This window comes from Macadamia integrifolia, chromosome 8 (assembly GCF_013358625.1).
Source record: "Macadamia integrifolia cultivar HAES 741 chromosome 8, SCU_Mint_v3, whole genome shotgun sequence".
NCBI classification, from domain to species: Eukaryota; Viridiplantae; Streptophyta; class Magnoliopsida; order Proteales; family Proteaceae; genus Macadamia; species Macadamia integrifolia.
This window is the reverse complement of record NC_056564.1, coordinates 33,429,566-33,444,767: the sequence shown is the minus strand read 5'-3', so window position 1 is coordinate 33,444,767 and position 15,202 is coordinate 33,429,566. Positions and strand designations below refer to the sequence as shown.

General features: G+C 37.3%; 1 protein-coding gene and 1 long non-coding RNA gene across 6 annotated transcripts; one reads left to right on the top strand and one right to left on the bottom strand.

Moving 5' to 3' along the window:
- Nucleotides 1–1,306: 1,306 nt before the first annotated feature.
- LOC122085752 lies at nucleotides 1,307–1,878 on the bottom strand. The gene is made up of 3 exons (XR_006142214.1): nucleotides 1,824–1,878; nucleotides 1,541–1,654; nucleotides 1,307–1,431 (listed from the first exon to the last, which is right to left on the bottom strand). It is a non-coding gene; the product is annotated as an uncharacterized LOC122085752 (long non-coding RNA).
- Nucleotides 1,879–2,914: 1,036 nt separating this feature from the next.
- On the top strand, nucleotides 2,915–13,223 carry LOC122086016 (UBP1-associated protein 2C-like). 5 transcript variants are annotated; one of them, XM_042654682.1, is made up of 2 exons: nucleotides 2,915–4,382; nucleotides 12,766–13,223. In XM_042654682.1, the coding sequence occupies exon 1, from the start codon at nucleotides 3,071–3,073 to the stop codon at nucleotides 4,376–4,378; it is 1,308 nt and encodes a 435-aa protein (XP_042510616.1). In that variant the 5' UTR covers nucleotides 2,915–3,070; the 3' UTR covers nucleotides 4,379–4,382; nucleotides 12,766–13,223. The 5 variants fall into 5 exon arrangements, with proteins under 5 accessions (XP_042510616.1, XP_042510619.1, XP_042510620.1 ...); XM_042654685.1 differs by lacking the exon at nucleotides 12,766–13,223 and adding an exon at nucleotides 10,819–12,039; XM_042654686.1 differs by lacking the exon at nucleotides 12,766–13,223 and adding an exon at nucleotides 9,423–9,562.
- Nucleotides 13,224–15,202: the final 1,979 nt, after the last annotated feature.

Here is a 15,202-nt window from a genome sequence, read left to right as displayed (position 1 = left end):
GTTATACAATATTTAATTTTTTTTTATTCTGAATGTAACAACTTAACAACCTTATCCAGCCTCCACTCATACATTTCCAATGACTCAAAACTGAACTACAATAATTCTGGAGTAATCCCAGAAAGTCAGTTTACTCGCTCTTAGCTGTTGCTAGTGTGAGGGGTTATATAAGAACTAATTCTAACAGTTACACCACACTGCAACTCGCCATTGGAATAGGAAAGGATAGGAGGGGTATTTTTACTCATTCATTGCTGCTAGTGTGAAGGGTTAAATAAGAACCAATTCAAACAATTATGCCACACTGCAACTTCCCATTGGAACAAGAAAGGATGGGTAGAAATTGTTTGTGCATAGCACCATCATTCACTAGAGTATCCTTGGTGTCAATCTCCACTTAAGATATCAAAATGTGGTGCCTGAAACTGTCTCCAGATTTCTCTACCAACAAGAAATATAGTCCCTACTTCCATAAATCAGGCACCATTACTCAGAATCACCACAGCCCCCATACCAAGATGCACAATTGACCATATTATTAAATTTAACAAGCCTGAGTTGTTGTTGTTGAATTAAATTTAACAAGTCACACGAGAAAGGGATAAAATGGTCACCAATAAGTCTCATCTTTTGCATATATCTCCTAAAAGGAAATTATTCAAAGGATCAAATAGCACTAAAATGAAAAGAAAAATATCAGATTACACATAAATAGGGCATCCCCTACTCAGATAAAAAGGAATATGGGGACAAGTTTCTGGTATTTAAAAGGGAAATGGAGATAAACCAAATTAAAATTTAGAAACCATGGCTTGAGTATAATATGTGAAGTAGAGGATCTTACTCATAAATAAGGGAAGTTTATATCCTCTTTAACTACACAATAGATAACAAGAAACCAGTGGTAACGAGACTCCTTGCAATCAACCCAGCCCCTCAAACAGGGCTCCAAATCTCAGGAGAAATTAAGAACATGTTTGTAATTCCCAACACTATCAAATCCAACCCAATAACAGACCCAAAAGTCGAAGATTGAAGAAAAACAAATTCTGCAATTATGTCTGCCGTAGGAGAGAGAAAATGCCAGATTTTCAGTTATTGCAGCAGGATTTTGGGTTGGGATTCTTCAGGGAGGGTCATCCAGAAATAGCAACTCTAATCCCTAAGTTTGATAATGAGTGGGAAAGGTATAAAAGAGATTCAACAAATCTCTCACCACTAGGTTGACTCGTTAACAACAGGGAAATTAAAATAATAGAGAAACAATAAGAAATGGGGAAGAAGAATATTACAAGAGGTGTATGGATTCAGGAAGCAAAGGAGAAGAAGAAGAAATAGAAGAGAAGAAGACGAAATAGAAGAGAAGAAGAAGACGTTACCTCTCTGTATAGGGGGTCTAGAAAAACCCTAAAATTTGTCCCAATACCTGCTCTGTGATTACAATAGATGAATAAGAAGGAGAAGAGGTTAGAATACAAGAAGAAAGAGGTTAAAAGAGATGAAAAAGAAGAAGGAGAAGAAGAGCCGAAATCGAAATTACCTGCAGAGGAGATTTCACAAGGGGGCGAGCTCCTGTTTCTTCTTCTCTCCTCTCTCTGTGCGAGTTCCAAACTATTCGAAACCAGAACTTTGTTAAGCTAATCGATCTCTGTCTCTGGTAGAAAAGAAAAAATGAAGAAGAAGAAGGAGAAAAAAACCCTTAAATTTCACACAAACCCTCTCTGTGGTTACAATAGATGAAGAAGAAGAAGAGGTTGAATAGAAGAAGAAAAGAAGAAATGAAGAAGAAGGAGGAGAAGAAGGAGGAGAGGCGAAGCACAGACCTGAGGTGAAGATTTCTCGTACAGTTTCAACTGGGCTCTCTCTTCTTTCCTCTCTACTATCCTCTCTCTATCGCGGACAATCGGGAACGAAAGTTCCTCCCTCTATTAATTTGGAACGAAACGTGGCCGACGGAACAGCCTCCGAGCGTTTCGTCAAATTGGGCCATTTTCGTTTCTTACCACACTGACAGTTTCGAAAAAACTGGAACGGAGCCTAAACATACCAAACGGTTTTCAGCGTTTTTTCGTTCTATTAACACGAAAAAACGTTAGAAACGTTTTTTATGAACTATACCAAACGGCCTCTAAGAGCCCGTTTGATATCGTTTCTGTTCCAGAAACGTCGTTTCGTGTCAAAAACGAAAATTTCAGTTTCTGTGTCAAAATACAATTTTTAAACGAAAACATGGTGTTTCAAAATTTTGAGATTTTTATCGGGAACGATATTTTTTTTTTTTTTGTAAAATGGAACGAAACTGGGAAGACGGAACTCCAAAATGGAGTTCCGTCCAATCTCGATTTTTCAGTTTTTTTTTTTTCACTTTTTGTTCCAAAAAAACAGAAACAAACCATAAGTGCACCAAACAGAAGATTCAGTTTTTTCGTTCTAATAGAACGAAAAAACTCCAAAAATGTTTTTTTAGAACGATGCCAAACGAAGCCTAAATGTAACCAAAACCGTTTTTATGAAAAAAAATAAAAAAGAAAAATGATACAAAAGACGGCCTAAGAAAAATAAGGTTAGTATTGATTTCTTATCACCAATTTTTCAAGTCGGTTGGTGTCCTATAGGTCTCATTGCCTTCCGTTTAATTTCGGTCTCGCAAAACTTCAGCTCTAAATATGATCCAATAAACTCGCATCAGTTTCAGTTCATTTTGATTTTGGTAGGCTTTGGTCGGTTTTTTTGGTTCGAACCGTCGGGTTAGAATTAGATTTAACACACCTACAAATACAACGGGAAATATGAGAAGCAGTTGCTCGACTGATGGGCCTTCAGTCTCACATCTGGGCCTTCAAGATGATAAGCCCATTTGCTGGTTCCCATCCCACATGTGCAACCATTTCGACGTGTCCTGTTCTCCCCACGTAGAATCTCTTTTCCCTATTAACGCAGGAATTTGTTCCTTCGTCTCCTAGGGTTAGGTTTAGGGTTAGGGTTAGAATTATAGTTTTGCACATCTCTCTGGGCTGCAGTCAGCCTCTCTGAGTGGAATCCCTTCTTCGCAATTCCAACCTTAGCAGCCATGGATTCCGTTACCAAAAAGCGAAAGGCCGACGAGAACGGTGAAGCTGGTTCAGGTACGAGGCTAACACCGGAGGACACTCGTAAGATCATCGAACCCTTCACTCAAGAACAGCTCCTCCAAATCCTCCAAGACGCCGCCTTCCATCACTTGGACGTTCTAGATGCAGTCCGCGCCATTGCCGATCGCGACCCGACGCAGCGCAAGCTCTTCATCCGCGGTCTCGGTTGGGACACAACCACCGAAGGCCTACGCAATCTGTTCTCCCAATATGGTGATCTTGAAGAAGCCATCGTCATCCTTGACAAGGTTACAGGAAAGAGCAAAGGTTACGGATTTGTCACTTTTAAGCACATCGATGGTGCTCTGCTAGCGTTGAAGGAGCCCAGTAAGAAGATAGATGGTCGAATGACCGTCACCCAGCTCGCCGCTGCAGGGAATTCGGGCCCCACCGGAAATCAGCCCTCGGCGGGTGATGCCTTGATGCGGAAGATATACGTTGGGAATGTTCCGCAAGATATGCCGGCGGATCGTCTCTTAGCTCACTTCTTGTCTTATGGTGAGATAGAAGAAGGGCCATTAGGGTTCGACAAGCAGACTGGGAAGTCTAAAGGGTTTGCTTTGTTTGTCTACAAAACAGCTGAGGCCGCAAAGGCTTCGCTTGTTGATGCCACCAAGAACATTGATGGGCATCAATTAATCTGCAAATTGGCCATCGAAGGAAAGAAGGGGAAGACCGGCCAAGCTGTAGTTGGTGCTGGAGGAGTTCATGCCCCTACTGGTGTCCCGGGAGAAATAGCTGGAGATGGGCTTGGCGTGCCGCCACCTACTTCCATGCCGAGCACTTTTACTTCTCAATATGGTGGTCCACCGGCTGGGCTTTCTTCCTATGGTGGTTTCTCCGGTGTCCATCAGGGCCCACCTCCATTTGGTGGCCACCATCATAACAATCTGAATTCGCCCCTGCAGCCATCGATTGGTGCTTCTGGGCTGTCCGCTGTAGGGAGTCAGGTTCCATCTTCGTTGGGTGCCACAGGCGGCTATGGTGCAGGCTTGAGTGGTGGTCCATATGGTGCTTCACAATATGGTGGACCTACTTCGGGCGGTTATGGTGGATTGGGTGGTGGCGGATCATCTTTGTATCGGTTGCCGGTGAGTTCTGTTGGTATGCCTTCTGGGAATTATCCAGAGAGTGGGCACTATGGGTTGTCATCTGCATATCCAAGTCAGCATCATCCACCTGCAGGGACATCGCCGGTGCCTAGGCTACCACCTGGGGCATTGTATCAGAGTATGCCTCCTTATTGATTAGGTATTCTTCCTCAGTCTCTCTTTATTCGTCTGTTTGATATATTTTTCCCCGTCTGGTCTCTGATGCAATATATTCCTGTGTGGTTCTGTTGTGATATATTTCATTGTTTAGTTTATTTTCTTTGTGTAGTTCCTGTTGTTTTGTTTGGTCTTGCATGCAAATTTTATGTCTGCTCCAACTGCATGAATGTAGGTAGATATCAATTTGTTCACACAGATTATGCTGGATGTTTTATGGTATTCTCATGAACATACTTGTACTTGATTGGAGATAATCATTATATTAAGCATGTTTTCCTCAAACCCTCATCTCTTTTCTAATTATTTACGCATTCTCAATTACTGTTTTGTGATCTGCCCTTGTTTTTGTTTGGAGTTTTCATAAATTGATATTTGGTTGACATTTGATTGTATCTTTCTATGTGCTCTGGGATTTTGTTCATCTTTTTGTTTTCATTGTCTTCTAAGTCGGTGCAATTATACATGAGTTTATCTGTTTAATTGAACACATTGACCTGACCATGAGTCCACTAAAATTTGTTTCATGTATTTACTTTTCTTATCCATTTTCTGTTTTTTTTTCTTCCTCTTGGCCTCTCACCTTTACTTATTAAGCTCTCCACGATTGTTTTCTAGGTGTTTTACTACTTGGTGCATTTGGCTTTCCCTAGGATGACGTGTCAGTGTTCTGAAGAGTGGTTGTAGTGTACCGTCTTAGAATGCTGATCTTGTTTGAGTAGATATAGTAGGATGCTTTGTGTTCTGTGCTCCCTGTGATGGTTGTGTTTGCAACTGCATAGGTTATGTTGGATGTCTCCATCATATCAAATTTTCCCGACCTTTATTCTCCTTGCCATCTGATTGGTGACACTTGAATAAGTTTTGGTTTGGTTTTGGTCTTGGTCTTTGTAGATCGTTTTGTTTAAGGTGACTTGTGTCTCTTTGTCCTTGTTCACATCGGAACTTGAGTTTGCTTGTATGTGTTTATAAGAGATGTTGTAGCGTGGACATGTTCATGTGTCACTGAGAAATTGTGTTTGTTGTAACCTTCTCCTGGGTGAAGCCACTTATTGTCTGTTTTGTATTTATTACAATGAAAACATTTTTTTTTATTTTTTTATTTTACAATTTTCTCTTATCAATTTGATGATTACTATGCCAATGTTTTATGCATAAGGTTGCAGGTTTCAGTTTTGAGCCTGGTTATGACCGAAATATTTCACGTAATTGCAAAATTTGTTCAAAACCTTTGATGGATGGTTTTGAGACCTAAATAGCCTAGTTAGGCACCGAAACTTCTAAGAAACACTATTTTAGGCCCTCTAAACATAGTGGAATCATTATTAAAAATAAAAGTAAAAAAAAAGCTCAAAATGGTAGTTTAACTTTGGACCTTAGGTTGGTAGTATTTGTTGTACGCTACTATATAAACTCTCTAAGTTATTCAAAATTTGTTGCAAGAAAATCAGTTTTTTTTTTTCCAGAAAATAAAAAATATTTTAATAGCAGAAAATTAAATACCACTCGATGAAGTCATTATAGATCATACGACTCCATGAAGTCATAGATCGGCCTACAAAGTCCAGCATATAAAAAATTGAAAGCCAACAAGTATCTCTTTATTATTTTTACAAAAATTCATTTTTTTGGGAAAGTGATGTTACCTTCAACTTTGAATGTTGCACAAAACTTGCACAAATGCAGTAAATTGTCGCTTTCGATGTGTTCCACTATTGCCTAACAACTTGTTTCACACTTAGATGGCAGTGATTTGGACAAAAATCACAAAAGCCAAGTTTCCACAAACCTTACAGTTGAAACCATTGAGACCAATTAAATGGGTTGAAATTTTGACCCATTTCATCTGAAACTGTACATTTTATACCCATTTCATTTGAAAATGTCCATTTTATACCAAAACCACACATCATCAATATTTGCCGAACCGAAGAAATTCCAACTGAAACCTTGCACTTTTTACATATGACATGGAGTTCTGTTTCGACATCTTCCAAAACTGAAAAATTTCAAGAAATTTCAGCGGAACCTTGAACATAGTTTATGGCGTTGTAAAGAAATGATTTTTCTTTTCTCTGTTTTGGATTCTTGTAATGCCTTTGGGTGGACCTTCAATGATAATACAAATAATTTTTTTTTATTACCATAGAATCCATAATAGAGACCATAAAGATACTTTGTGGGGATGCAATGGTGTAAATTTCTTACACCTGATGGTTGGGGAAGGTCATACCTTCTGGTTCATGGTCTAGCTGACATTGTATACCTTGGTCCTGATAAGATGGCAAGAAAGAAGCAGTATTGGGTAATGCTGGAAAAGATGAGGGCATAGGTGTATGGAATTTGATGGATTTTTTTTTTCCATTTCCTTGGTTATTGTGCAAAGCATATCATGTTTGAGTGGTCCTATTTTTTTGTTGAATATGTTGTTTGGTCCACTTACTTTTTTTGAGATGCTTAAAAGAAGGTCCACTGACTTAATATACATGTACTGTAATTTCTTTTCTTTTTCCATTGTTTCTCTTAAGTTGGTTGGCTTTGCAATCTTCGATCACCAAATAGTGTCATTTTGTACTAATGATTTATCTGTTCCTCTCAACTGCCAGAACTTGAAATCTTTCAGTGCTAAATGAATATTTTGCACTGCTGATGTTAGGTAATTCTCAGATATGCATCATGACATCCCTTGTTTTTACTTTTTCTCTGTTTGATTCATTTCTTTATTGTCGCTCTGCTGGGAAATGCTTAGCTTCTGCATGAACTGGTTATATGTTCTTATGTTGACTGTATATTCATGCTTTCAGTGGTTTGCTTGTAACTGTCTATCCATGGGATTTTGTTTTGTTTATGGGAAATCTCTGATATTCAGCCACCTATAACAATTGATTGGTTGTATACCTTCTTCCACTGTTTGTTTTGATATTGGTCGTGTTACAAGGTGGGGGGTTTTTTTTTCCTTGTTGCATTTAGGGTAGTGTGAATAGCTGTTTTGTTTGTCAGATGCAGAATGATGGATTGCGTTTGAATGAATGTTTGATTCAGGTATATGACAGCTTCTTGGGCGCACATGCCTTAAATGGTTATGGTGATTGCAGACAATGTAAACTCTGGTTTGATGAAATGGTTGGCTGTACTGTTGTCGCCGGTTCTCCTCTTCTGTGCCCCTTTAAGATGTGGTTTACTTTTCTATGGCTGGTAGTCAATGTTGACAGAGATAGATTAGTCTTAGTGTTCAGAAAATTCTCTATCTAGTGCATGAGCCATCTGCCGCTTTGTTTTTTTTTTTTGTCTATTGACAGATAAGGCTTCTGTGATGCTTATTGATGGATAATAATAAGATCTATACATAACTTTCTTGATGTTTGCATTTGCTCTGCACAAGTATGTCCAATTTACCATTTTAGATTGATAAATTTCGGGGCTTTACCTTGATCTATAATTGGCTTCTCTATTGGTTGTTGGCATGGGCTAAGCAGCTTTTTATTGTTATTGAAACCTTAAAATGAATGTTTTCAGTGTTCTCTGAAATTGGTTTATCAAAACAGAACTAATAAGATGGGAAGGTCAAGATGCGGTAGAAACCCTACTGTTGAAAGTACGTGTTACTATCTGGTTGGTCTTATGAAGTATTTATAAAAGGTCATACCTAGTGCACAAGGCTCTCGCTACAGTGAGGTATGGAAGGGGCACTGTGTACGCAACCTTACCCCCTGCTTCATAGGAGAGGCTGTTTCCAAGTTTTACTTCAACCAAAAAGATTTGTATTATCATACAATTATTTTTTTATTTTGTGTTTGAACAAACTTAGTTCAATGTGAGATTTGGGTGTTGGTAGGGCGTGTAGAAGCTTGGCTCAGTGATATTAATCTATGGGCTTTGTATTGTAATTACCTTGTTTGTGCTGGATATTCCCTAGTTATTTTGTGTTTCCTATGAGTGGGACTTCCTTACGTGGATTTCTAATTTTTTGGCGAGTCTTATTTTGTGCGAGCTTTTGAGCTTATGAATTGTTCTATAGTTTCTACCTAATAGTATATTTTAATTGGTTCTCTTATGGATTGAATGTGGTGCCTAAACGTGGATAAAATTCAGGAGCTTGGATTATGGTAGCTCTTATGTTCTTTCAAGGACGCTGTGAGATATATTTCATTGATGAGAGTTTAAGACCATATGGTGAAATTATGAATGATTCCAAATTGAGAGGTGTGCAAGTTATATGTTCATGTTAATGAGGCAGGGTTTTTTCTTGTTGCATTTGTGATTTGGAAAAACAACTTGGGACTATTGTACGAGCAAAAAGGATACCTTATTAAATGTTGTTATGAAAGGTTGGAAACTATAATGTGTTGGGAAATTTCCTGAACGGGAAAAAGTCACAATGAAGATGTTAACCCTCTTCAGATGTTGTATCCTGAACAAATAGTTTTTCTGGGTGATAGGTGGCAATGTCTGCATACCAGTATTATTGTGGTTTTACTATATGTAGTGGTGCCTAGCCGATGAAACTACAATGCACGCCTCTAATTTTATGGGTTTGCAAGCTTTGAATGATGTGGAAAGCATTCATAGACACTGCTCTGACTGATTTAGCTTGAAACAGGAATGTTTTGGCTTATAAGCAGCAATTGATTGCTTAATTGCATTACCTTAGGGGGCTACAAAAGTCTCTTAATGACTTCGACTTGTTTCTGGTCTATGAGTATATGGATTATTTGGTGTGAGTGCATTGTACCCGATGAGATATTTTTTTGAACTTTTTGATAAAGGTACTTGCTAAATGATTCAAAAGGGTTTGCATCACCCATGATGTGAATCCTTTTTATTTTTTTCTTACGGTTACTAACTAACCTAGTCAATGGGATTATTAAGAAGTGACATTTGCTAGAGTCCAATGTACGGGGTGTGAAACGCCCCAGACGTGTGATTTGTTGATGTTATATTCTTTAGGTGTGAAGAGGTTATTGATGTTCTGCCGTTGATGTGCATTTAATAATGAGTTCACTTATTTCCGATGGTTTTGCAGTTGTATGTTACTGGGGTTTCAATTCCTGAAATATGTGCAAATTGGGCTATTTTAACTGTGTGAATGCTTCTTTTGACATAAAGCTCTTGGTGATTCAATTGAATGGGTTGTAGCAAAAGTCGGATAAGAGGGGAATTGCAGATGGATTTTACAGTATTTCAAGGAAAAAAATTTTTTATTTATTTATTTATTTATTTATTTTGGTGTGGGGGTGGGTGTGGGGTGGGGGTGGGGGAGGTGAGGGGAAGGGGCTTTGGTTGGAAAGACTATTGGAAATGTTGCTTGCTGCAAAATGAACTCTGGAATGGTTTTGTTTTCTGTGCTTAGCTTGCAATACTCTTGTTTTCTGTGCTCACCTTTTAATTTCCTTCCATTAAATATGTTCCTTTGAAAAGGAATTGATTGAAACCCAAGTCAATGGTGAGCAGTTTTTTGGCAGAGCACTGGAAGAATAATTAGACTTTCGAGACTGTTTTTATTTATTTAATTTTTTTTGGGGGGTGGGTGGTGGTGTGTGTGGGGCGAGGAGATTGAAATTAACGTTTTGGCATTTAAACATGGTCTGTACTCCGTGAGGAGGATTTTTAATGTCATGGTCGGATAAATTGGAGCGGTGAAGAGGTATGGCCTGGAGAGTTTCGTGGTAAGTTGGAATTTTTTCCCCTTCCAGTTACCTGATGGAAGTTATGTTGGTATTTGGGAGTCTGGGATGCATATTGGTACATTAGATATTGGGACTTGGGAGGTGCCCTATCCAACCCACCATATAATTCCATAGTTAACCTGTGTCTTGGATGAGCTTGGATCATATCATGTTGGGTGTGACTATTTATAATTTATTGAATAGATTGTGTAATGCTTGGTTAGAACTCAAGGGTACAGAAGTATGGTCTACGTAACGTATCCTTAGAAGTTGTGTAATGCCCCACCTGGTCCATGGTCTAATAGGCATGTCAGTCCAGAAAAATAATAACTACTACATCACACTAATTTAGCCATTACTGCAATTTTCTACAAATCTTAGATTAAGTTGGCTGCATGACATCGGTGTAGAACCATTCACAGAAGATTTTAGCTCCCTTTTTGCTACAACAGAGAAAGGGAAATGTGAAAATTATTTAGGTATGTGTGTCAAGCTTATAAGTCCCCAATTGATTTTGGCCGTGTGGATGAATGATGTGGCAGCTTCCAAACGTGTCAATGGGTAGGTTCATCTCAGATTAGCTGCATTTCAAATTCTGTGATCAATATTTATCAGAAAAAATTTCTGTGATCAATTCAGCAATGTGGTAACTTGTATTGGTTATTATGTTAGCTAAAAAAAGTATTAGTTACTATGTTTTTAATTTTTTGTAACCTTACATAGGCATCTTTATTCTCTCGTCTATATATGCAGTACTTGGATTCGATTGAAATTTTTGAAGTAAATAAATAGGAAGGAGATGGTTAGGTTTATTTGTATACCAAAATTGAGGGTCAGGTGGATTGCTACACAGCAAATATTAATGAGGCATGTTGTAAAAGGTAGCAGTATGACAGTATTGCTACCGTCAGGTAATCCACTAATCCTGCCCCGCCCCTCCCCCCCCCGCCGCACAAATCAATATTGCAACCGTCATAGCTATTTTTTCTTGATTAGGATAATAAATTGGCCTAAAATCTTAGTAGTCAAACGGATAGAAGCAAAGATTTACATAAGTTTGTGTTTTTGTAGAGTTTTTTTTTTTAATTAAATTTAGAGTTTAGATGTTCTTTTTACAGGCAATTGTTGCTTTTTTTTTTTTTGCTAATCATGGTTTATAAGGAAGAATAAAGAGCAACAACAAACAACAATGATAACCTTATTCTCATTAAATGGGCACGGATCCATTAGAGTATAAATGTTAGAAGAAAAGGTATTAAAAGTTAATAGAAAAAAAAGGAGAGGCAAAACACAAATGTCAAGAGCAGCATCTTGGAAAATGTTACCCTAACAGGGGTCAGTGATGCAGGTCTTTGTCCTCTAAATGGTTCTACTTGTAGTCATACTTGTGATGAGTTTTAGCTTTTGCATACTTCTATGGTCATTTTAGTTTGTCCCTATTTTTTATCTTCTATTTGAATATGTTTACTCCCCTTTACTAGTACATCCATTGGTCTACATTAAATATGCCCATACCACCTCATGTCTCTCGTAAAGCTTGTCCTGGATTGGTGTGACTCTCAAATCAATTCTAATAATGTAATTCTTTATTCTTTCTCTCTTTGTCTTGACACATTTCCCTCAACATCTTCATCTCTGATACATTCAGCTTGTCTGCATTATACTTTCTGACTATCTGGTATTCTGCTCCATATGTCATAGTTCTTCTTATCACTGTCTTGTAAAATTTTCCCATAAGTTTGGGTGGCATTTGTTTGTTACATAACTCTATCGTTGCACCTACGCATTTTACTCAACTTACTGTAATTTTATGGGCAACATTATCCTCTATATGCCTCTCATTATTAATGGTTGGTCTTGGATACCTAAAACAATTACTTTGTGACATTTTTCGTTTCTCAAGTTTTACTACTTCATCTATTTTGCATGTTTGGCTGAAGTTATGCCTCATATATTATATTGTCTTTGTTCTTCTTACCTTGAAACCTCTTCATATCAAGTTTGTTTTCCATAGCTTCAGGTTAGCATTAATCCCTTCAGCTGTCTCAACTACCAAAATAATGTCATTAGTGAATAATATACACTAAGGGACCCCCCTCTTGAATGTGCTTGGTTAAATCATCCATGATGAGTACAAACAAATAAGGGTTTAGCATTGATCTTTGATGCAATCAAATCGTAATTATGAATTAACTATTTGGGCATAGAAATTGGCATAACATGTTTTAAATAAAATTTGCTTTCTTTGCTTTAAATTTTACTTGTGACCAAACGTAGGCCAAAATGTTTTTTATTATTATTAGAAAATAATCAAAATTAATTGAAAGTACTTACGTCATTGAATATATAAATCATGTTAGAAGTCCTAAAATCCTTAATGGTTAAGATTATATCCCCAAACTTATAAATATATTAGACTGTATCTTTGCATCATTAGAATTAAAATTGTTATGAAACACAATATTCAATAACACTTTTTTATCCAAACATCTAGAGATTTGCTACCCGATGAGGTTGCTTCTTGGATCCCTTGGAGCAATTCCTCGACTCCGATTTCCGCCCTGCTTCCTACCATTCCATGATTAATTCTTAAAAATGCAATACTGTTTTCGATAAATAATCAATCCAAGTTGGACATGGAAATTGTTTCAACATTTCTTGAAACCATTGACAATATGACATTATTTTAAATTTTGACAGCATTTGAGAAGACATTCGACAACATGACAAGCCTGGGAATTTGACAATATTTGTTGGGACAATTGAAAACATGACGACTTGGAAATTTTGACTGCATATGATGAGACAATGGACAACACAAAAGATCTGGAAATTTTGACAGCATTTCATGGGACAATGGACAACATGATAGACCTAGAATTTTTATAGCATTTCATTACCTAATAGACAGCAAGATGAGGAAAGAATTCGAAAACGATTTCATAGGAGTTGATCATCTTCATCAGCTTAAACATCATCTCAAAAAAAGATATAGTCATCCTTGTCAACTAAACATCATTTCTGAAAAAACGGAGACATGGTCATCCATATCAACTTAAACATTATCTCAAACAAATAAGACACAGTAACTCAATGTTTCAAACCCATCAAATGCACACATTGTTCCCTTCCCATCAAATATATTCCTACTTTCTTCATTGCCTCTCCTTTCATCACCTTTTGCATCTTTTCTCTTCCTTGACTTTCATTTGTGTTTTAGTGTTGGCTTGTATATTTCTACGGGTGGTAGTACCGAAGCCTACGATCTGGTCATTCTTTGAAGGGTTTTGACATCAGATTAGTTCCCATTTTTTAACTTTCTCTACACAAGCATAAAATAAGTATTAATGTTTAAAAAATGGCATAGCTTAGAGGATTGGAGAAATTTTATTATCTTTACTTCTACTGTTGCACTGGAAGAAGCTCCTTACCTCTCACTGGAGCTCGTTGGTAGGCTGTTTTTGTTGTGGTCTATTTGCTTGCATCTGTCACATAAGACACTTGTAGCCATTTTTCTAAAATCTCTAGAAGGTCCTTCACGAGGGTTTTTTCCAACCATTTTTATGTGGTCTTCCTGGTAACCTCTTCAGGGGTGGATGTGGAACAATACCTATCAAACTTTCCTCTTTTAATTCTTCCAGATCAAGTAATGATGGATTATATCCTTATATGTTGCCAAATATGTTTTTACATTGTAGTATACATCGTAGTGGTTTTCCAAGTTTTCTCTCTTATATGTAGTAAAAAAGGATGCATGCTTATAGGGTAATCATAAACCATCCACACTCTGCAACCATAAGTATGGTTCTTCAAATTAACCACATATCTATTTTGACTTTTCTGACTTCAATCTCATCGAATCCAACAGGAACAACAATACACCCTCTACATTAACTAATGACCAATCTAATTTCTTCCTTATAGTCACACCGGGGTGCACTCTCTTTTGTGCATGTTGCCTATTGGTTTCTTTCTTATCTCATCAATTGAACTTAAAATGATCTGATCCTAAAAAGTGTAATCCACTGGTTAATTGATTTAGTCATATTATTTATTTCATGGTCGTTGTTGCATCTAAAATCGAATGCACATCTAGCTCACATTTTAGAACGACTCTTTGTTCCCTTCAACAGCTATGGTAGCCAATAGAACCTCTCCATATATGCCCTTGAGGGGGCAACCATCAAGCCCTATAAATAGTCTGTAACCCCTCAAAAAACTATCTATGCAAGCTTGGAAATTGACAAACAATCTCGTAAAACTAGAGGATTTGTCATAATCTCCCTCTCGTGAAATTGGAGCTTGAGCAAACTCTTTGGATTTATTTCTCTCAATAATTCACCATAAATAGGTAGTCTAGCATATGACTTTTCATGATTACCTTCATTGAACTCTTGGGCATTCTTTTTTGCTCTATACAATGTAATGTGAGGGATTTAAATATAATACTTTCATATCAAATGATAGCCATTGCATCAACCTTCATCTCAGGATGTAAGACACTTGTTTAAGTCCCATTTGACACGAGAATGCTTCAACTCGTATGACTTAATCTCATATGATTCCATCTTCAATAGGAGAAGGATGGACTCTCCATGTAGACCCATCTGCTGCACAAATAATAATAACTCTTGACTTTTCAATCTTAATTCTCAAGGTTTCAAAACTTTCTTGAATAATATAGTCTCGAATGCAACCTTAAAATGATTTACATCTCAAAAAACCATCCCATTCTCCAATTTTATTTTTCCACCTTTAGCTAAATCAACATGTTAAGAGTAGGGTCCATGATACTCATCTGAATCATAATTAGATAATTCATCTTATTATAATGGATCCTAACCCATACTTCTCTATTCTTACATCACCTTCTTGGTCATCATATGCCATGTTTTCCTCCACAAGATCCTCATCCATATCAATCTTCTCTATGTTATTCTCATCATCAGTTATACATTTTCAGTCCACATCACTATCACTGTAACCATTTCGTAAATTTTTATCCATCACAACAGAATTACTGGCTACCCTAGTTTGAGGATCAGTCCAACCACTTCTACTGTAAGTGGCATCACACTTGGCCATTGTCTCAATTGAACTGGAAGCCTTTATAGTAGCACCATCCTTTCTAACTACT

Excerpts from the sequence above, each read along its gene's own strand:
- LOC122086016 (XM_042654682.1), top strand. The coding sequence starts at position 3,071 with ATGGATTCCGTTACCAAAAAGCGAAAGGCCGACGAGAACGGTGAAGCT.